The sequence below is a fragment of the Protopterus annectens genome, chromosome 8.part0 (assembly GCF_019279795.1).
Source record: "Protopterus annectens isolate FY-2018-M chromosome 8.part0, PAN1.0, whole genome shotgun sequence".
NCBI lineage: Eukaryota > Metazoa > Chordata > Ceratodontiformes > Protopteridae > Protopterus > Protopterus annectens.
In genome coordinates this window covers 1,364,265,975-1,364,289,430 of record NC_056741.1, presented here as the reverse complement: position 1 = coordinate 1,364,289,430, position 23,456 = coordinate 1,364,265,975, and the positions used below count along the sequence as shown (strand labels likewise).

At 41.7% G+C, this 23,456-nt stretch overlaps 1 protein-coding gene across 1 annotated transcript in view; it reads left to right on the top strand.

Annotated features, from left to right (window-relative positions):
* The window catches only part of VPS11 (VPS11 core subunit of CORVET and HOPS complexes), a 620,327-nt gene that overhangs the window by 488,910 nt on the left and 107,961 nt on the right, over positions 1–23,456 (top strand). Inside the window, exon 12 of the mRNA XM_044080942.1 lies at positions 20,796–20,935. Coding sequence (XP_043936877.1) covers positions 20,796–20,935 — 140 coding nt within the window. The remainder of the gene's footprint in view (positions 1–20,795; positions 20,936–23,456) is intronic.

The following is a 23,456-nucleotide window of genomic DNA, read 5'->3' as shown; positions in this document are numbered from 1 at the left end:
GCCTTTACTCTGCGGTCGCTGAATTACTTATCACATTTTACACGGCTCCAAAGAAATCTCCTGAAAGAGCTTGGAGATGCTCTGCAGGGTAATGTTTCCGACACAGTGGCTCAGAAAGTCAATGCTCAGATGTCTACCCTAAATTCTATTGCTAACTCCTCCATGAGGCTGATCTCTTACGCAGCTGAAGGAGTGAGTAGGGCAGCGAATTCCGGCGTTTCTCTCAGGAGATACTCCTGGATGCGCCTCTGTAATTTTGCGGAGGCCTGCAAGTCTACATTCACCAATGCCCCGTTTGATTGTTCCTCGTTGTTTGGAACCAAGGTGAAAGACACTCTCACTAGGTGCGAGCAAGAGGGAAAAACTCTGTCTGCTGTGGGAGTCCATTTTTCCATGCCTTCTAGACCTTATCCCAAGGTCCAGAAGAGTGGGAAAATACGGTTCAAGAAATTGCAGAGGTTTTTTCATGACGCACAAAGTGATTCCACCTCCAGAGGCGGGGAGGGGATGGTAACTCAGGTAGATGCTGTCCTAGAGGCAGAGGAGGCCCACGTAACCAGGGAGACCGTGATTCCTTTCGTGGTTCTCTCTACCAGCGCTCCTGATGGGAGGCACAACTGCACGTTTCCGGAGCCATTCAGGGGTCGCATTTCATTATACCCAGAAGCCTAGCAAGACATCACCCAGGACCAGTGGATATTAAAAATAGTTTCTGGAGGATATCACACCCCCCCCCCCCACTGATCAAAATAATCCCAGATTTTTCACCCAATCAAAGGGATTCCGCAGCTTCAGAGGTTATGAAGCTGCTAGAAAAAGGAGCCATCCAGCATGTCCCCTCAGACCAGATCGGATTAGGGACTTACTCTAGATTCTTTTTGGTGCCGAAAAGAACAAGGGGACCTGAGACCCATCTTGGATCTCAGCCGCTTGAACCTCCATGTGAAGAAGTCCAAGTTCCAAATGGTCACGTTGCAATCTATTTTCCCATTGTTGGGGAAAGAAGTGTGGATGTGCTCCATCAACCTCAAGGATGCTTACTACCATATCAAGATGGACAGGGCATCCAGAAGTTATCTACGCTTCCGGCTGGGAGCCAGTCATTTTCAATTTCGTGCCCTGCCCTTTGGTCTCACCACAGCCCCCAGGGTGTTCACCAAATGTATTGCAGTGGTGATGGCTCACTTGAGACGTCAGGGATTCCAAGTGTTTCTGTACCTGCATGACTGGCTTCTTTCTGCCACCACCAGGCATCTACTACTACAGACCAGAGATGCCACTATCAAGCTGTGTCAACATTTGGGTATCACTCTAAACTGGGAAAACTCTGCCTTGTTGCCCTCGCAGCGTGTCACCTTTATAGGCACCAAGTTAGACATCGTGCTCATGAGGGCATTTTTACCACAAGAAAGGATTCAAGGTTTGCAACAACAGGTGTACGCGTTGCTCCCTCTGAGGAAAGTGAAGGCAAAAACGGTTCTCAAATTGTTAAGGACGATGGCTGCAGCAATTATGCTGGTTCCTCTTGCGAGGCTACACATGAGGCTCCTTCAGTGGCTGCTCTTCAGCCAGTGGTCTCTACAACATCTTCTGCTTTCTCATCTCATAATGATCACAGACAGGTGAAAGCAAGATCTACGCTGGTGGCTTCACACTAGCAACCTCAATGCTGGAAAACCCTTCGTTCCATCCCCTCCTGTTGCCACAGTGACCACGGATGCCCCCCAGATGAGGTGGGCGGGCATTATCTCGGCAGGACAGTCCAAGGCATGTGGCAGGAACACGAGATACATCTGCATATCAATATCTTGGAGATGAGAGCAATGCTACTAGCGTTGCAAGCACTTCAGAGCTTTCTTCCTCTTGGGACAGTTGCGATCCACTCAGACAATATGCTTGTGGTATGGTATCTGAACAAACAGGGGGTAACCAAGTCGTATCCCCTTTGCAGAGAGGCCATTCGAGTGTGGCAGTTGGCAGTGTCTTCTCAATGTTTTCTTGTAGCAACGCACATTCCGGGGAGGTCCAACGTGATCGCCAACAGGTTGAGCAGAGCTATTCTGATGCCTCACGAGTGGTTCCTGAACAGTCAAGTTGCGGAGCAGATTTTCCACAGATGGGGTCAGCCTTACTGTGACCTATTTGCCAGTCCCCTCAGTACCAAGTGCAGCAGCTACTTCACCCTTATCCCCCCTCAGGGGGAGTCACCGAGGGACACTCTAGTTCACGATTGGCCCACCGGTCTACTTTATGCCTTCCCGCCTGTTCCTCTGCTGACAGAGGTTATTCAGAAAGCGCAATCCTTGGGAAGCAGAATAATTCTGATTGCTCCACACTGGCCTCGTCAAATTTGGTTCCCCTTTCTCCATCCCTGTCTCATGGACGCACCCTGGATTCTGGACCCACAGCCAGATCTACTGACTCATATGTCAGGGCAGTTCCATCCCTCTCTTCAAACCCTCCGGTTGACAGCCTGGCTACTCCTCTTCCATCACTAGTCAGGCTTCATCATTTTTCTCCGGAAGTGGTTCATATTCTGTCTTCTTCCCATAAGCCTTCGACCAGAAAGATTTATTCCAGTAAATGGAAAAGATTCTCCATCTGGGCTCATGCAATACAAATTGATCCTTATACAGCTCCAATTTCTTCAGTTCTGGAATTTCTCTCCATGCTTTTCAATCAGGGGTCAGCAGCCGCAACCGTTAAAATCCAGTTGGCGGCTATTTCCACTTTTCATGTCTCTAATGAACCCTGTCTAATGGCGCATAGACTTTGTAAGGCATTCTTGAAGGGCACTGTGCTGCTTCACCCTCCAGTCTTTCACCCGGTCATGCCTTGGGACCTAAATTTTGTGCTATAATATCTCACTTCATCCCCCTTTGAGCCTGCAGCTACTTGTGAACTGAAATATTTGACTTGGAAGGCAATCTTTTTGGTAGCCATCACTTCAGCTAGACGTGTCTCGGAGCTCCAGGCTTTGTCAATCAGACTGCCTTTCTTGATATTTCACAAGGACAGGGTTTCCCTCAGACCAAACCCTTCCTTTATGCCGAAAGTGGCTTTGGTTAGTAATTTCAACCAATCCATTGAACTGCCTGTATTTTTTCCAGAGTTTTTTAATAAGGCAAAATTTAAATTTCATCAGCTGGATGTTCACAGACAGTTTTGTTTTTATTTGCATAGAACAAAGGATCTTAGAAAATTGGATCAGTTATTTGTCTCATTTTCAGAAAATAGGATTGTGTCACCTGTTTCCAAAGTGACCTTGTCTAGATGGATCTCTTGTTGTATTCCTTTCATTTATGCCTCAGGTGGTAAAGATTTACCATATAGAGTGAAGGCTCATTCTACCCGATCGATGTCTACATCTACAGCATTTCAGGCCAGGATGTCTATGGATGATATTTGTGCTGCAGCTACATGGGCATCTCCTCACACCTTTATTACGCACTACAAATTGGATTTGGTATCCAGAGGCAGATCTTCCTTTGGCTCCACAATGCTCAGGAGTATTTTCCACTGTGCCACCCAGAGTTCAGGTGCTGGGGATGCTGTCCCATGGGTAAAAATATAGGCGAGATTGGACTACATAACATCAAGAAGTTATGTACTCACCATAACATTCAATGTATGTAGTCCATCTCACCTCACATTCTTACTTACCCCCCCCCACCTTCCCCCATCCTGGAGGACCTAGAGGTTAGGTCTCGTTTCAGTACTCCTTTTATTGTTGGAATGTACTTCCTTCTCTATGTGTTATATGTATGGAGGATGAGAGATTGAGCTTGCAGCAAACAAGATCTGGGGAAAGGGAGCAGTGCAGCATGGGATATCTCTTTAGCCCAGCCAATTGAAAGACTTTGAGCTAGAGTATGGAGTCGGAGTCGAGGTTCAGCTCTGAACCCACGGGTAAGAATGTGAGGTGAGATGGACTATATACATCGAACATTATGGTGCGTACATACCTTCTTGTTCACCCACTTTAAGATATTATGATGTTCAGAAACCTGTAACTCTTTCTTGTGATGCTTCGAAGTTTGGTCTTGGTGAAGTCATTCTTCAAGAAGGCAGACCAGTAGCTTATGCATCCAAAACCCTAACCCAAACTGAAATACAGTATGCTCAGATAGAGAAAGAGCTCTTGGCAATTGTGTTTGCATGTTCAAAGTTCCATGTTTATGTCTATGGCCTACCTTTTCAAATTGAAACTGGCCACCAACCTTTGGTCACTATTTTGAAAAAGCTAATGCACACATCTCCTTCGAGATTGCAACGCATGATGTTGAAATTGCAAAAGTGCAATTTTCATTTGGTTTACACAAAAGGAAATCTTCTTTATCTTGCTGATACTTTATCCAGATCACCCAGAAAAAACACTGAATTGCATGAAACTGAGAAACCTGATTTTGAAGTCATGGAAGTGATAAATATTTCTTCCACACATATTGATGAGCTTAGAACTCAAGACAGCTTCAGATCCACTTCTTCAGAAGCTCAACCACTTTATCAGTCAAAGATGGCCATCAAAGCAGTATTGTTTCCCACCAGATGTCCAGCAGTAATTTCCTTATGGAGACAAGATTTTGATGGAAGATGGTATCATCATGAAAGATCCAAAAATGATTATTCCAAAGTCTGTGCAACAAGAGTATATTAAAATCTTGCATTGTGGCCACCCAGGAACTGATTATATCAAAAGAAGAGTGAGAGGACTAGTATTTTGGCCTTCTGTGTCAGAATACATTAAGAAGGAACTTTCAACTTGTTCTGTTTGTAATAGAACTAAACCGCATCAATGAAAAGAACCACTTCATCTAAGCCAGACTCCTGAACTACCTTGATCGACAGTAGCTACAGACATTTTCAAATGGAATGGTCAGCATTACCTGGTATTAGACTCTTATTTCAAACTGGTTCGAGATTAACCTACTTCCTAATCTCACGTCCAATACTGCTATTAGTAAGTTGAAGAGACATTTTTCTGTCCATGGTAGGCCGCACAAACTTATTTCTGACAGTGGTGCACAGTTTACAAGTCAGCAGTTCAAGAGATTTGCTGAAAAGTGGGACCTTGCTCATGTTACGAGTAGTCCTGAATACCGACAATCAAATGGCTTTACAGAACATGCAATTCAAAATGCAAAACAACTGTTGGAAAAGTCTAAACATGAAAATACTGATGTTTTTTCTAAATCTGCTTAATCTCAGAAACATACCTTGCAACAATCTTCTTGTTTCCCCTGCCCAAAAGTTAATGCCGAGACAAACCAGAACCATACTGTCAATCAGTAAGAATTTGTTGGTTCCAAGTGCTAAAAAAACAACAAAGCAGTAACAGCTTAACTCCTAAAGAAGTTTTTGCCCCAAAAGTTTTACAGTGATAAAACCAGAAAACCTCTGAATCCATTAAAAGAAGGACCAATGGTGAGGATGCAGACAGCAAAAGGATTTGACCAAATGGGACTTAAAACATTTGTGTGAAGAACTGAGATTGTACATCATTGAGTCACAAGGCATAAAATTCAGGTAGAATCTGAAACATTTACTACCAGTGTCCGAGCCAGTGTTGTGACATTTTGCTTGTAACAAAGACTCTAATTCTTAGAGTGATTTGTCAAATGTTCCTGTTCCAGAGAACATTTCATTTCCTGAATGTATCCTGAAAGTCCTCAAGAAGAAAATTCCCCAGTGACTGTCTCTGTTGCTAAACCCAGTTCTAGTTATTACACTATGAGGTCAGGTCGTATCTCAAGACCTTCTCTCGAATACACTGCAACCTGGACATAATTGTTATTTGTACATATTTGTATAACTTGTATGCAGAGGTGCCAGAAGCTGTTGAAGACTGGTGGGGCAGAGGGTGAGAGGGGCACTTAGTGTTCTAAAAAGGGCAATTTTTTATAACTATTACTACCACAACATAGGTTCACTTGGAGGACTTTTTAAGCTTAGCCAAGTCCCTTTTGGTGCTTGATTCTTGAATTAACATTTTCTGATTGGTCTTACCTATCGCATGGCTGATAATTGTATATTAGCCCTAGTGAGAATAACTGTGATCATTCCGTAAATAATTTGAGGGGACCTATATAAGGGATGCAGCATTTAGCAACTGCCTCTATCCATCTGTGGCATGAGGGGCAATCATGGAGTACATTTTCTGTTGCCCATCCTTAAATCCAAGTTGCATTTGAATATGGATGGATGAGCTTTGTTTTATTTTTATGGATGGTTTGTTCTGGAACAGTGGTAGCCTCTGTGGTGTATATCCATCTCTCCGCAACATTCAGGACCATGAAAAATAGGTACAAATCTGTATGCATAATTACACAACCCCACCCACTCCAAAGGAATTGTGAGATACCAACTTTCAAATGCAAACTGAAGAACAGAACCAAAATATAGCACCAGAGTCCCCTGCAGCCATTCCAGTGTCCCATCCCCAGGCTGTTTCACCCCATTTACCATAAGCACTAGGGTGTGCATACTGCTTTACTTCTACAATGATTTTTGGGGTTTTATTTTTTTACATTTTATAGCACAATGCACAAACACTAACAGATATCTGCTAAACAAAGCAATACTGTCTCACAATGAAAATAGACTTGGCATTAAAACTTCTCTGCCCTTGAAACTCACATTCATTGAAACGGCATTAAAACCCACACCACATCCAAAGAAAATGCATCTGGCTAGTGGTGGATAAAGATTACCTTTGCGCTGTTTTCAGGTCAGAGGCTCCTTGCGCACAAAACAAGAAACATACATGCGTTCTTTGATACACCTTCCTGACTTTATCAAATTATATTCCTTGTATAATACAGCACACTTGTTAGACGCCAGTTAGAGCGCATTTTAAATTTATTGTTTGAACATTTTTCCAGTAGGCAGTGAAGCAAAATGCCTGCACCAGTAATGACAAAACTGCCCTATTCAGAACGTTTTCATGATAACAATAACAGTCTACTTCTACACACAATATATATATATATATATATATATATATATATATATATATTTATATATAAAATCATAGGCATGTTGCACAGCTTCTTGCACTTATTTTCAGTTGGGGGGGGGCAAAAGGCCAAACACCGGGGACACATTTTAAACATTGCTTTTATAATTTTTGCTTGCATAAAATGTTGTGTTACCACTGTACATTTCACTGCCGAGTCTTGAACCCAGAACCCCGTGCACTGCAGTCAGAGCAACATACCACTAAGCTAAATCAGTTTCCTGAAAGACAGCAAGACAAACTTAAATGGCCATCATTTAGTGAAGTCAGTTCTCACTTATCACCATAGCTCTTAACCTCTTAGCACAAAAATACAGAACAAAGCCAATAATGTGGGAATACAGCCCCAAAATAGGTGACACATTTCAAATACTGATCTTATAAACTTAAAAAATTGCTAGCATAAAAGGTTTTGTTTTACTGCTCCCGAAAAAACTGAGATTTAATAAGGAACAGAACAAAATTGTGAGGCATAAATTCACAAGTGATGGTGGCTAGGGACTTTAGGCTTTTTTTTTTACCTGCACCCAAGGTACAGGGTTTGAGTCTGTGTACCTCTAGCCACCAGATGTATCCTGTTGGGGGCATTTTTACACATACACACACACACAGTAATACCGAAGGCAGCAGTTAATCTGTGGCTGAATATCTGCCCAAACGGCCATTATCCTGCAGTTAAAAGAAAACTCTGTGGCTGCAGTAAAGTAAAGAAATCCCAACTCTGCAATGAAGAAATCCGCCTGAACGGCAAAAGTAAATAAGAAATCCGTTCAAACAGGTCTGCCTGAACGGCCATTATCCCCAGCTGCAAAACTGTTCAAACAGGAGCGTGGTCATTGCATGCGTGATAACGAGTTGGGATGTTCGCAAGTGCTGCAAAAGTGGGGGGGGGTGCCCCTCCCCCTTCAGTCTATGGTTCTGGCACCCATGCTTGCATGCTCATATAATTGTCATTGTTTATTTGCTTGACCAACTAGTCAAGGAGGGAGGATGTAGATCAGACTGTATGTTCCTTTAAGAGCCATTCCAGTCAATGTGCAGATGCATACAAGTACTGAGCACATGCAAGCAAGAGTGCCATTTTTTAGTGAGCAGCCGAGGTGTAAGCATACATGTGTATAGTAGTCAGTCAGTTCATTTAAGTTTAATGTTACTGTTCTCCATCCTGATGTGTTTGTGTGTAATAAACTACTTAAATGAACAGCCAGCCTCATTATCTTATAGAATATACAGAAGACGAGCAACATAACTGTAGCGCTTAGTCAGTAGTAACAAAGCACCAGTAGAATTCTGGGGAAGAGTAAGTGATCAAATGTGTTTACAGGTTAGTGGTGAGATCATAGCTGAAGAACTATATCCAGTTGTGGTGACTGTACTGGGCGAAGGATTGTAAGCTTTTAGAGAGGGTGTAATCCCTCTCCATGGATTTGCTAGATGATTTGGGGCTTGATGTATGAGGACAGGCTGGGTAGTTAGCTGCTATACTCACTTTAGATGCGAAGGGAAAGAAAGGCCACAGTGTTTTTCACAAGGTCACAGATAAGACTCCTGAGGGAGTAGATTTGTGCAGAGTAAGAGGGAGGAAAGGGCATAGTCATCTGCTAGAAGAGAGTACCCTTTAGTATGTATTTGAGGGAAATGAGATGTAGAAAGATGAGACTGGGAAGATCCATGATCAGATTAGTGATGGAGGCCCCCAAGTGCAGCAAACAGTAGTTTTAAATGCTGACCTGTAGCAGTACATCCAGTATTTGGAGTTTGCCTGTCAGCAGACAAGACACTCTTCCTTGCCTAAAGCAAACAGCACTTTTAAAAGCTGTTGTCACTGTTCCTTTAGAGGCAGCAGATGCGCTCCTGCAAACCAGGGTCAGCTGAAGGAGAGAAATGGTGTGACCATCTCAGACAGTGTTCAGTCTTCATTTAAGTTCAGCTGTACTTTTTCCTGACTTAAGCAGTGCATCTTGCTGCTTCAGTCAAGCCATGCTTCTAAAACACACTGTTTTAAGGTTGCCAGCATACCATGGCTACTTTGTTTTTCTCCCCAACTCCCAGAGTCTTGATCTGGACTTGGTCATGACCACAAGCAGAAAACCTATCAGACAGAACAACCAATCAAACAAAAAGAAGACTACGGGAAGGGAGAGTAAAATAGCTGTAAAAGGCTTCCTCTGTGTGTAAACCAAAAAAAAAAAATCATCAAAAAAGTATTTTTTTTGCAAGGGCAAGCCCTCCCATACCCTTCATACCATATCTCCTTTCTTTATACTCCGCAGTCTCATAACAGTGAGAAGAAGAGAAACTCCAATACAGCGCACAGTGGTCTCACACACTGTGCTTCATTGCCTGCATTACATAAAATGACTTATGTGATGGACATTTGGAACTGCTACACATCACCTGTAGGAGAAACCCTGTAAAAGATTAGAATAAGCAGAATCTTAGGAAGAAGAGAGCAGACAGCTGCCTAATTAGATTTGAGAAAGAGCATTTATGTATAGGAAACAGTTATTTTAAAACATTTTTTGTATTCAGACCTATAACACTGGGATATGAGGTACCATTGCCTTGAACTTGGTGTATTCCCACACATTCACACTTCTGAAGGTCACAATTATGGTCCTTAAAGTTTCAACAGTACCCTAAGATTGCATCTAGTGCTGCTTCCTTATTTGAGGGAGGAGAACAGAGTAGAGCAGAGAACTAGGATGCAGCTTTCCCTGATTAAAACAAGTAGTGCTTGTATGTGCCCCTTGTCTCTGTCCCTGTAAAAGAAGCAGTTGACAGGGATTTGCTGAAGGATGGAAACACTAGTAAGTAATCATGCATCACTTCCTGTTCATTTAAAGTCACCAGCACCTTTAAGTACTTTCACACCAGTAGTGCTTTCAAGCGCTTGTGTTTGGGTCTTAAACTGTGCATTTTGGTGATTGTCAAATATCAGCATTGTTTTGCTGAATTCTGAGCTAGCAGTGTACAGCTGTAAAGTGAGTGTGCTATCATTTACCTAAATGTTGAAAATGGGGACAGTCCACCAAGTGCCATGGGTCAACACTGGTCTTCAAGGAGTGGGTATAGACCATTGATTGGTTGGAACTTAAAAGTTAAACCAAGATGGAAGGAAGGATGCAGGGTAGTAAAGGATGGAGAAGATGATACAGGGAGGTGAAGAGAAGTGGTCAGAATGTTCAGAAAGTTGGGCAGAAGTCTTGTTAAGCGAGTTGTGGGCTGAGTTGGAGAAACTACTGTTACAGATCCAGAAGCTAGACTAGGATTGAATAGAGAAGGAATAGTTAAGCCCAACAGTAGGTGAGTGGGCAGACCATCACAATGAACAAAATGGGCAGGAATCATCAAAACAGGATGTGTACGCATAGGTACTGAGAGAAATGTGGGGGACCTTCTCGATGTAGAGGAAAAGGCAAAAGGGAAGGAAGGGAGAAGGAGACACAAGTACCTCTTTTACTTGGTCACTCTGGCTCTCAAGGAATCCATATCACCACATCCTAATTCATAAAGACCATAGGTGTTAATTTAAGATTGATTGAATTTAAGATTGATTGTGTTAGGTTTACATTTTCACTTTGTACTTTTGCTATTTTGTCTAGCTACACCTCCATGGGTATTTGCAAAATACCTGGCTCCTGTTATTGCCATGTGCTGACTTCAGGGATTTCACATTTACCCCTACCTGGACGATTGCCTTATCTTAACAGATTCCACCAAAGACACCCAGGCATCCCTCCTTTTTCTCTATAAAACGTTTCCAGAGTCCAGGTTTCAGGTTAAATCTAGAGGAACCTTCCCTAATTCCAACTCACAGGTTAGCCTTTCTAGCTCATAGGAGAGACATTTGCTGAAAGAGAGTCTAAATAGGTACCATAAAACAGTCTTGCCTCAAAGCTCAGTTGGAAGTGGTTACAGTCAGGTCACGACAAAGAGTAGAAGAAAGGAGAGCAGGAAGAAGCATGGAAGAGGCAAGAAATGAGAATGGAAAGGAAATGGAAGATAGGCAGTCAGCTTAATGCAGTAATAGCGGGGAGGGATGTTGGGTAAGACTGTGCAGTATCAGGCACTTGGGGAGGAAAGTGGTAGAACTTTATGCTTTGACAACAATGAGAAGAGCAGTCATGGTGGAGTTAATGGAAGCTTGGGTATATAATATGAGAGAATGGAGCATGATTTGTCAAGCCTCTAAATGTACTAAAAAGCTACACTGTGGAAATGGGAGAATGGTCACTGGTCTGTGCACATCTACAATGACAAAAACATATTTATAGAAAATGTTCCACAAGCCAAACTAGTCAGATTAATCATAGACAAGAACCTTAAATTCAATTTGCGTATTAAAATGACTCAACAAAAATTAGGACTTCTTTGTAGGATATCACCTGTGTGTAACCAAGGAAGCCCGAATAACCATGGCTAGAATCTACTTGGCCTACTATGTGCTTCCTCTATACTCACTAGCCTCAATTGCACCCAAGTAAAGTTGAGCAATGTTACAGCAAGACAGCTATATGCTCTGCTAACCTTTTCAGTAAACCACATCACCACACACCTCTCAGAAGTCTAAACTGGTAGGAACTTTCAGACTACCTCTCCTTCTCTCAACTAAAACTGGCTCACAATATCATCCATAACCCATGCAAGTGCCCTGCTGTTCAGTCCTTGAATGGTGCGTACCTTCATGATCCATGCACTCCAGAGATAAATGAACGGGGAGCACGTACATATCCCATAATAAATATGGAAATTCCTTATACTCTGTAGATATATACAGGTCCTGGAACCCCCAGCCCTCATTTGTCAGAGAGGTTTTCAACAATCTACTATTTAAAAGGACTATCAAATGCCATCTTCAGATATCCTGACTTTGCTTCATCTCTCCAAAATCAACCAGATACCCTGTCATTTTCAGATGCTGATCATTATCATTCCATCTAGTCTCTGACTACTGTGTAGCAGCCAGCAGGCAGTCGTGAGCAGAAGTCCAGTCTTGTTCTATATACTGTATATTAGTCTCTTAAGTATTCATTGGTTATTTCTTTTCTATTACCGCTAATGATCAATAACCCCTTACAATATCTTCCATCTTCTATTCTGCTGTCTTCCTCTACTACTTTTATGAAAAAATCTGTTATACAGCAGTATCATTTCCTATTAACATCTTATTATTTTACATGCTTTTGTAAGAAAACACTACTACTAAATTGCCGTTAACCAGATCACAAGGCATAATGTGAATATACACTCACAGTTCTACAGTGTACACCACTGTAGTTTTACTCCAGTCAGTTTATCACTAAATTTAATTTCCTTACTACATCTGTGTGTTTATACCATACAAATTCAAGGATATAATTGGTAGGGTAATCATGGAAAGTTGGCTTTATTTACAGATGACATTATTTTGTACTTCATAAATCCAGAAAAGGACATTTTGGCAGCATGAAACATTTTGAAGGTCATGTCTTTCCGAGATCAAAAATGAATGAAGATAAAACAAAGACTATAAGTGGTAAATTATTTACCCCCTCATGAACTGATTCAGCAGTACCCACAGAAGTTATAGGAGCAGAATAACATGAAGTATTTATGTGTATGAATTAAAAAGGATTCTGTTATGGCAGTTAGGGATATATGGGAAGAGAGTAAATATAAAATAATGCAAAAACTAAAAAACTGGAAGGACCTGTTTATGTTTATGGATATGGATAGAAAGATACAGACAGTGGAAAAGTTTAGTCCCTTCAGTTTTATGTACAGGTCAGACATATTTTGATCAGAGGATGTGAACAATAATAGAGTTGAAGGAATTTAATTAGGACGGGAAGAGGTCCAAACACCACCCCTCTATCTAAAAGAGAGTTCACATTTTTAGTTTCAACATCCTCGGGCCAGATTTTATGTACATGACTAAGCACACCTTTCATAACAGTTTCAGTTGCAGCTACTTTGGATGAGGCATCACCTGAAACATAAGCGCACTCCAAAGAGAATTTAGTAACTAAAGACACAGAAGCGATAAGATTATTCATAGAATATTTTTATTCTAAAGAGGGAAACATGGCTATAATGTTCCTCATACTGTCAAAAAATACAAGCATAAAGTTTAACAGATGAGCTTGAGAATTAAGAATTCTAAAACATAGGAGTAGCAGAAGTATACACTTTTCCCCAAATCTGTCAAAAGAGGTTTCCCATCCTTATCATAAGGAGAAGGATTAGTATTTACTGGATGTTTACCAGCAGCATGGTATGTCCTTCCATATCACTGTTGAAGTATTCATTACATTAGGGATCCCCTGCCAAGGGCCACCCGATGTCCGACTGGTATACCCATGCCTTTAGGTTGCTTTAAGGTACTCCATATGTCACATTTATGCTCCTTGCATAGTGTAGGGTATAATGGTGATGTCCGGATGTACCATCCTCTGAACTTCTTTGCCACCAGTCAGAATATCATCTCTGCTCATCGGTTTGATCGTCCGGATCTTTGCTGGTGTACCTAACCATTCAGATAAGTGCCCCATTGGGGTTTTCTGATCGTCTTCTTTTCGCTTGTTACTTTTGTGTTGTCGTGGGATTTCATATCATCCAGAAAAGGTAAATGACAGTGTGGGAGACAGATTCCCCATAAAGACTGTCACGAGCCCTGCTTGTTTTGTTTAGAATGCTTCTCATGATCATACATCCATTACTGTTTGTCAGGCTTTTGTTCCAAAGACCTTATGTAGTCATCCTTTATCACTCACTATTTACCTTGAAAACCAGCATGTAAAGCTTTTAGCGAAAGACATGATGGAGGGTACTTCCCAGTCTGAGGGTCAACCGTCGTCAAATAAGAAGGCAGAAAAGTTAGGTCAGATTCTTCTGCTGCACAACCTATATCAGATGTCTCTGTCAAGGCTGATGAAAGCCTGGAGGTTCTCCTGGTTCCTGGGTTGGATTTTACTGCTGTGCCAGTTTAGAGGCTAGCTTGAATCCAGCTGTTTACATGTCCTTGGAGGACTCGCAGACATCCATTTCGGGATGCTCAGAGAGAACCACGGCTGATTATCACTGAAGGGCCTGGGGGGGGGGGGTCCTCAGATACTGGTGAAGGAGGAAGTCTTGACTATGATTGTTGAGTGTAGGCCAGTGTCAGAGCCTTCTATGTTTCATAAGGTAGCCGTTCCCCTAAAAAAGAAGCAAAAGACAAAACATGTTTCTTTTGCTCCTAAGGACCCTCAAAGTGAATAGCAGTATTTTACACAGGGCTTATTCAATTCTCTTTTGTCCTTGAAGCCTCTTAAGGGGGTCTCTGTCCCGCCTTCTCCTTGGTCATCTTCCCCTCTTAACAGATCTCGGGATCAGGATTTCTCTGAGGAAGATGAGCATTCCCATGAGAAATCCTTGGTCTAGTCTACCCAGATTCCTTCCCCTCTGGAGTATGTCTCAAAGGAAGAGTAGTCTACTAGTCCTCAAGCCCCCTTTGAGGAGTTTTCTTTTGGGAATACCATTGCCAGGATGATGGAGTTCTTTAAATGGGATAGTTCCCAAGTGTCTAAGTGCAGACAAGATATTATGAGCTCCTTCAGATGGAGTCTCCCAGACCCTCTATTGTTCCTCCTGTTTTGGCTGTTTCTCTTCTGCTTTGCAGGCCCGAGACTCTTAGCCCCCTGCTCCTAAGAAACCAGAACAGTTTTGTAAAGTGCCTGATGACTGCAATTTGCTTTACAAGTGCCCTTCTGCTGACCCTTCAGTGGTCTCTCTGTCATCCAATAAGCCTTCTAAATTACTCCTATCGACTAAGCTTCTTCCTTCTGATAAGGACAGCTGGACCATGGAAAGGCTTGGTAAAAACATTTATACTTCAGCCACCCTAGCCTTTCGAGCTGTTAGTTATCAGACTAATATTACCAGATATGTTTTGGCTGTCCTTTCTCAGACTTGTCAGGCTATTTCTGACCTTTCTGATTCTGAGGATAAGATTCTGCCTTGCCCCTGTTAGGGGCTTCTACCAGGTAGCTCGCTATTCCATTAAATGTAGTTGTGTAGCAGATGCTTCCTTTAGGGCTTTTGCTTTTGGCTGTGTGTTGAGGAGATGTTCCTGGCTACAGCTTCAACCTCTGCTTGATAATATTAAGGTTAAGTCAACTGATGCTCCTGTGAACAATAAATGATTTTCTGGTGCTGCCGCAGCTGATTTGTTCAAGTCCCTACAGGAGAAAGGCAAGGAGTTACAGGATCTGAAAATATTTTTGTTTCACCAGTGTCTAAGGTTCAGAGAAACTATCCTTCTAAACCCACTTTTGTTAGAAGGCAGTCTTGTGCTCCTCCTAAAGGCAAGAAAGGTGGTAAGAGAGCCCCCCCCCCCCACTAAGTCTACACAGGTCCTTCCTGTTCAAAGCCTTTTTTTCCCTGATAAGCCAGGTTCTGTCTGACTTCCCAATTCTTCCCAGCCACATTCCTGTTTTTCTTTGCCTTTCTCTGTCTTTTTCTGTCTGGTTAAGCATAACCCAATATACTTGGGTTCTTTCCATCATTTGCCAAGGATATTTCATGGTTTGAAAACCTCTTTCCCCCTTCATGGCCATTGCTTAGCCACCTCAAAAACAGTTAAGCTTTTTTCCAGAGGTGCTTCATGAGCTTTTGACTCAGGAGGGAACTATTCAAGAGGTTCCAGCTGCTCAAAGAGAGAAGGGGTTTTATTCCAGAATGTTTTTGGTTCCCAGGAAAGAGGGCACTTGGAGACCCATTCTGGATCTTTCTTACCTGAGTACTTTCCTGAAGGGTCCTTCCTTTCAAATGTTATCCCTTCAGACTTTGTCCCCTTTGCTGCTTCCTTAGGCTTTAAAGGTTTCTCTTGATCTCAGGGATGCTTACCTTCATATCCTTATTCACCCCCTTTTCAGGACGTTTTTATGTTTCTCTGTTGCTTCCTGCATTTTCAGTTCTCTGATTTGCCCTTTGACCTTTCTATTGCCCCAAGAGTATTCACCAAATGCCTAGCTGCTGTGATTGCTTTTTGTAGGATTCACGGGATCCAAATATTTCCTTACTTGGACAACCTCCTGTTTCAGGCATCCTGTCCAGAGATCCTCTTACAAAATCTTAATTTTGCCATTTAACCCTTGCAAAGCCTGGGGTTTATAGTAAACTTCAAAAATTACTTTTCTGACTCCTTCTCAAGACCATGTTTTTGTGGGGTGCAGGATTCAGATGATGCTTATGCTGACCTCTCTGCCTTCTCCCAAGGTATTGACACCCATTTCCTTCTTTCAGGCTCTTTGTCACAGCCAGGGAGCTTCTGAGAGCTCTGGTTTTTGATGACATCCACTATCCCTATGCTCCCTCCAGCCAGACTCCACATTTGAAAGTTTCAGTGGTTTCTGAAGTCAGTTTGGCTTCAGCATGTGCATTCCCTAGACTTTGTAGTTCCTCCTCCTCTTTGTCTCAAGAAGGAACTTCACTGGTGGATTCGGCAGTTGTCTCAAAACCAAGGGTTCCCCTTTCATCCCCCTCTTCCCTCTCAGAAGCTGTTCACAGCCACCTCAGACATGGAATGGGGAGCAGGTTTTAGCTTCCTAAAGGTGCAGGGGGTGTGGTCGCCTCTTCAGCAGAAAGAGCACGTCAATGTCAAGAGATGAGGGCTCTTCTCCTGGTGCTTCAGGCTTTTCATCCTCTCTTTCTCCCCAGGAGCTCTCAAGGTAGTTGCAGGCTGTACCGCTGTGATGTGATATATAAACAAACGGGGGAACAAGATCGTATCATTTTTGCTGGTTGGCACTCCTGGTATGGGATCTTGCTGTCCAGTATCAAGTGACTCTTCAGGCAGTTTGCATTCCATTAGGTCAAAACATTGTGGAAGACACACTGAGCAGGTCCTTAACTCAATCCACTCAATCCCACAATGGATGCTTCACAGGGATGTGTTTCTGGACATTGTCCACCAGTGGGGTACTTCTCAAATAGATCTGTTTGCCTCCTCTCTGAACAGACAACATCCTCTTTTTTTGTACCAGAGCCCTAGGTCCTCGGGTTTGGAAGGTGGGCACCTATCTTTTTCTTGGAAGGGGATGTTTCTTTATGCGTTCCCTCCCCTTCCCCTCATTCCAAAAGTCCTTTTTGAAATTCAGCAGGATAATCCCAAACTCTTGTTGGTGAATCCCTTTTGGCCAAGACAGCATTGTTTTCCTCTTCTTCTGCATTTAACCCAGGGCAATCATCACATTACCTCATAGGGTGGACCTGCTTACACAAGACAAGGGATTTCTCATCTGTACACACCTGTCCACACCTCAGCTGACACTGTAGGTGATAGGGTTTTGATTCCACATAGATACCTTTTTTCTGAGAACATGCTTAGAGTCCTGCAGGAGACCAGGAAATCCTACTTATCCAAACAGAAGCAGTTTTCTGTTTGGTGTCTTTCTCATAACCTGGATCCACTTTCTGTGGATGTTCCTTGGGTTTACTCCTATATGTGTGAATTGCCCAATGCTGGGTTGACCTATTCTTCTGTTAAGGCCTACTTATCAGCTACCTCTACTTGTCTGCCTTTTTCTCCTCCTTTGGCTTCTGGATTTGAAGCTAAACAATTTCTTAAAGGCATCCTTCATATTAGACCTCCCAGGAAGCATGTTCCACCTCCCTGGGATGTTCATTTTGTTTTGGAAAAAATGACTCCGGCTGCTTTTGAGCCAGCTGCTTCAGCTTCATTGCAACATTACTGTTGGAAGACTGTACTTTTGTTTGCCCTTACTTCTGTCAGATGGGTGTCTGAGCTTCAAGTTCTTATGGCTTGTCCTTTTTTTGATGGTTCATAGGGACAAGGGTGTCCTTGCATACTAATCCTTTTTTTTATGCCTAATGTGGTTAATGAGTTTTCCCTTAATCAGTCTATTCATTTACCCCACTTTTTTCCCCTCTCCGCAATCTGCCATTGAGAGGGTGATGCACACAGTGGATGTGCATAGACAACTCAGGTTTGATTTGAGTAAGACTAAGACTATTAGGAAATCTGATCAGCTGTTTGTTTCTTTTCATCCTAGGTCCTTAGGGTTAGTTGTATCAAAGTAAACTATTTCTTCTTGAATCTCTAAAGCTATTTCATTTTGTTATTCTTTTCTTTTTAGTAAGAGCCTTCCTTTTCCCGTCAAGGCACATTCTGCTAGAACTGTGGTTTCTTCTGGTGCTTTTTTCAAGGTTTGGATACTAACTCTGTTCTTGAGGCAGCTACCTAGACTTTTGTGCATACTTTACCAAGCACTACAAGTTGAATGGAATTTCCAGAGCTAGAGCTGGTTTTGCTTGTGCCATCCTTCATAGCTTTCTAGAGGGCTGTACTTGTCCTTCCTCCTCCCAAGTTTCTTCCTGAGGTTTGGCACTCTCCCTAATGTAATGAATACTGCAACAGTGATATGGAAGGACATTGTACAGTTGGGTAAATCTTACCATAATGGTAGATGTCCTTCTCTTCACTAGTATTCACTCCCTCTGCCCCCGGTCCATTTCTCTTCTGGATGTACTAATTACCTCTCTTTTCCTTGGACTGGCATTCTTACTGGGGCTCTCAGTTCTGAGGATGGTACGTCTGTACATCCCTTTTATGCCCCATGCTACACAAGAAGCATACGTGTGACATACAGTGTACCTTTAAGCAAGTTAAAGGCTTTGGTATACTGGCTGGACTTTGGGCCGTCCTTGGCAGGGGATCCCGAATGTAATGTAAACTGCAAAAGTGAAGAGAAGGATATCTACCTTTATGATAAGATTTTACACAACTGTGCTTTACCAAAGAAATAACTGCAGGGTCAGATCTGGGATTGGAAAATACAATAACTTTTTTGATTGAGGAACTTTATACACTCTGTCCAATATCTTAGGGGGTACAGTCTGGCTGTCAGGCAAGTTGCAGGCTGTAATAAACAGAATAAAAATGAGTTCAGAATATTACAGTTGTAACAAATCATAAATATTTCTTCAAGGAGAGTGGACTATCATTATGTTTTCATTGAAACAACTGGTTCATTTTAGATATGATTTCAGAAAAAAACTTATTCTAAGGGACTATGAGAATAAATGCAAATACTCTCCTCAGAGTTGGTTACCTGAGGAGAGAAAGCAGATGTTGCCCCATCAAAATAATTTTCCTGTTCAGTATCCTGGGAATCTTCAGAAAAAGAAAAATGCCCTTTCCTCTTACCAGTTATATCAGAGACAGAAGGGTGAGGAGCATGAACTAAGCCACAAGCTAATATCAACACATCACTCCAATCCAAAGTGACAGAGACAGGGGAAGACAAATATTTAACTTTCTGCTTCTTTTGACAGGAATTTCTTTAGACACAGACTGACTCCTGTCAGGCAGATTACTTCAGGACAGGTATCCCAGTCTGGCTAGGCAGAAAAGCATTCCTTCCACCAAGATTAACAAGAGTGGTTCACTCCTGCACACCAGTACCCACAGAGAATGTGTTTTACCCCTGGCTACATCCGAGGAAGCCAAGGAAAAAGACAAATGGTTTGAGTGATGAGAAATAGCCACAGCAGTATCACCCATCTGCAGCTGAGGCAAATTAGGTACCTGCTGTAGAATTTTTTGGGGGGGGGGTTGAAAGAAGGAAGGACTGAGAAACTGGTAGGTTGTTCTTGTTCCATAGGTAAGCCAAAAATTATGCCTGAATTTCACAGGTAAGGCTTGCAATAGTAAGTAAAAGAGGTAAGAATAAAAAAAAAATAAATACATTTTTTTTCCACCAAAAGCACAGAGAAAACCACATTATACACTCATCCCAGCTTAAAAGTAATTTAACAGAAATTTCATGTAGGAAGAAGAAAGAAAAAGTAAACATTTGAAAATTTGGGAACTAGATGAGTGAATCCCAAAACACAGAGACTGAATGGCCTAAAAAAGGGACTAACATACACCAAGTCTGAGATGGCCATTTCCCATAATATTCCCTGTTCTCTGAGATATGGCAGTCCCGGGGTTGGTATAAGTTCAGGGTGTATGGGGGGGGCTTGCCCCCTGCAAAAAAAGAAGTTTAAAGGAGAAAAAGCAATCTTCGATATTCACTTTTCTCCTGTAGTTTGTCCTTTTTTTTCCCGGCTTGCAGGCAGTCAACATTTGGAGTTCCAGCATTTCAGTATGGACCCCAAGAAATCATTTTTTCCCCACAGTAATAAACAGTAGCATTTTACAGTAAAAAGTGGCTAAAAGTCACATGACAGTCCATAAAAGCACTTCCCCCTGGCTTAAATTAACTATATTTTGTAGAATAAGCTACATTTCTGCCATAAAAATAAAACTTGAAAGTCCCCCCCCCAAAGGGAACGTATCTCCTCAGTAATTTAAAACCGTTAACTGGCGATCCTCAGAGGACCACAAGAGGAGCACTCTTCAGCATCAGGAAAACTCTGAGGGGCTTGGCACCCTAATTCTGGGCAGGATGTAACCCATATAGCCAAGGCTAGTGCAGCAGTGAGCAAATGCTGAACATCATCATAAATTAGGATAATAGTGGGTCTGCGTGCTCTCAATTCTGTTATGTTGAAATAAAAAAGTGCCAAATGATGTTTGATAGTATGAAAGCAATAGTTAACCTTTCTCTTTATAGGTCAGCTGATAAGGTAAGACTTTAGGTTAATTCTTAAATGCTTCTAAAAATAAATACTTCAGCTAAACATAAAAATTATGGTAATATGAAAGAGGGATACAGTTGTAGCGCAAATTAATTTTTGTGCAGTTGCCAGTAATCACTTGGTCTTATGTTGTTTGTTCTATTGCTTGCAGAAAAAGAAGAAGCTGCAACAGGAAGCAATCTCCCTTCTTAAGAGTGGGAACTTCCGTGATGTGTTTGATAAGGCCCTGGTCCTCTGTCAGATGCACAACTTCAAAGATGGAGTCTTGTACCTTTATGAACAGGGGCAACTGTGAGTGTTGGTGAATAACATGTATTTTCAAGTACCTCTTAATTTCTGATTTTTTTTTTCACACACCTTCCGTTGTTGCTCTCCTCCATTCATTTAGAGGTTCTCCTTGTGTCTGTTTTATGACCTTGAAAAAAAGCAGTGTAAAGCATTCATATAATTTGCCAGTGGCACCCCAGAGCTCAACATTACATGGGTGTGATTGTCATAAGATCTGTCTTGTCAGCAGTTCCTAGGAGCCAAACACTGTACCTTTCCAACTTATTTTAACCAGTCCTGCATTGATGTGAGATTCTGATGGTCATTTACCCTGTATTACTGCTTCTGGTTTCCAAATTTTTAATTCCTATTTCTCATGGCTGTAGATGTTCCTAAGGCACATTCAGAGCTCTGAGTCAGACATCTTCATAAAAGAGAGAGACAGAGAGACCACTTTATGTTCACAATCTTCTATTCACTGTTCTTGTTTTATGAAGAAATACTGCAATGGGAGTGTTGGTGTTTCTCATACATTCTCAAAGATCATACTCTGTGGGAGGTATCTCAAGGGCAGCACACATTATATATATATATATATATATATATATATATATATATATATATATATATATATATATATATATATGTGTGTGTGTGTGTATGTATACAAATATGTATTCTCTCTCTCTCTGTCTCTCAGCGACACACTCATAATCTACCAGTATATTTCATACCGCTTATATTCCTTGCTTCTATGGAAGATACCATTATGACCTATTCTTTTTACCTCCAAGCCATTTCAGAGATCCTTTTCTTTGGATGACAATGTCAGGGATTGTATTGTGTCTCTATATCTTTGGGGCAGTTTTAGAATGCCATTGATATCTTCACAGGCTGTTAGTGTTACCTAATCCTTTACAAAGGCCATGGTTTCTGACCAAGGACATCATACCATTATGTGTTATCCATGTTTTCTTGTAAGCAATTTTGTAAAATATTTCCCATGGAAGACATTGACAAGGATCATATGGGATTCCTTGGTTCTTAGGCATTTTTACAAATTTTGTGGAGGATGTCTTTATGGACAGTTGGTGTTCCCTAGTCTCTGTCAGAGTCATGTTTTCTGGTGACCAAGGACATTGTGATCGGGTATGTCATTTACAGATTCACTACCATACAGCCAGTGTTAGTAATAGACTTGAAGTTACAAATGTTGTTGAATTTTATATTTAATTTGCCATAAAAGCTTTTAGGATGTGTTTAGCTTGGTATAGTAAACATGGGTCAGTATATTATCTCGGACTCCATTTGGAGTTGCATTTTACATCTCAGGGCATGACAGTTGCTTTGTCGTTAATTAGAAAGGGTACTGATGCAACCATAGGCCAATTTGGTATTTTTTGTGTCCCTTGGTGGTGGAGCAGTAACATCATTGCCTTGCTTTAAAGGTTGAATCAGAGGAGGATGGAAGAGCAGAATCATGTGAGTGCAGTGACTGGATATGGGTCTTTTGAGATGAATAGCCTTTATATAAAGCCTGGATGGGTGACATCATGGGGCCGCTCACCCTAACATAAAGTTTTGTTGAAAAAGTTACAGGCTGAATGGGAATGATACTGGGATGAATCATTTTTAATGTGGTTGTTGAAGTGCTTCATTGTGCAATATGTGACATGCACTATATAGGAGGATGGAGTGTTTTAGATCTGAATTTTGGTTTTAATTTGCATTCTTCATGTAACCGTCTTATGTTGCACTGTCCTTTTATAAACACACACCCCTACACCTTTTGGTTACTTTCATGAGATGCAGTACCTTGTGTTTGGAGTTAGGGTCAATTGGCATGTGAACTTGTGGCTCCAAACAAATCTAAATTTGCAGGAATTGCAGAAGAATAGTAGCAGCCTTGTTTATTTGTCTTTGTATCCGGCACAAGTCTCATTTCTATCCACAGCGGGTACATACATCAGCAGCACTACTTTCATTTTCTCCCTGACTTTCAGGTGGCTGTAGGTGTATTTGACCTGCAGTTTGTGGTTATGTTCCCATGATAGTGTGTCTCTTTTTCAGTGATCCCCTTTTCTTCCCCTGCTGTCGCTGAAATAAGCTAGCGATTTGGCACTAATTCATAATCTTGGACTTGCTGCCGGATGTTACATCTGTAGCAAGTCACTGGAATAGTCCAGTTTGTACACTACAGGAATATCATAGTTTTCATCTAGTTTTCATTGCCACTGCATTGACCACTGTGGTTCATTATGTGCTGAAACATAAACAAAGTCTTACTAAATAATATAGTCCATCACTCAATATAGTCTCTTAGTGACAAAAATTCCAGTACCATGCATACTTTCTTCTCCTGTGTGCGTTAAAGTGGGAATTGTCAAAAAAGAAAGAAAAGAACTAAACTTGCATTACACCAAAAAGTAAAACAAAACAGAAATGTAAGGCCAGAGTTCACACCAAAACACTGTTTAATATACCAGCACCAGTAAGCATGTGATTTATGTTAGACTTTTACCACAGAAATCAGAACTAGGCCTAA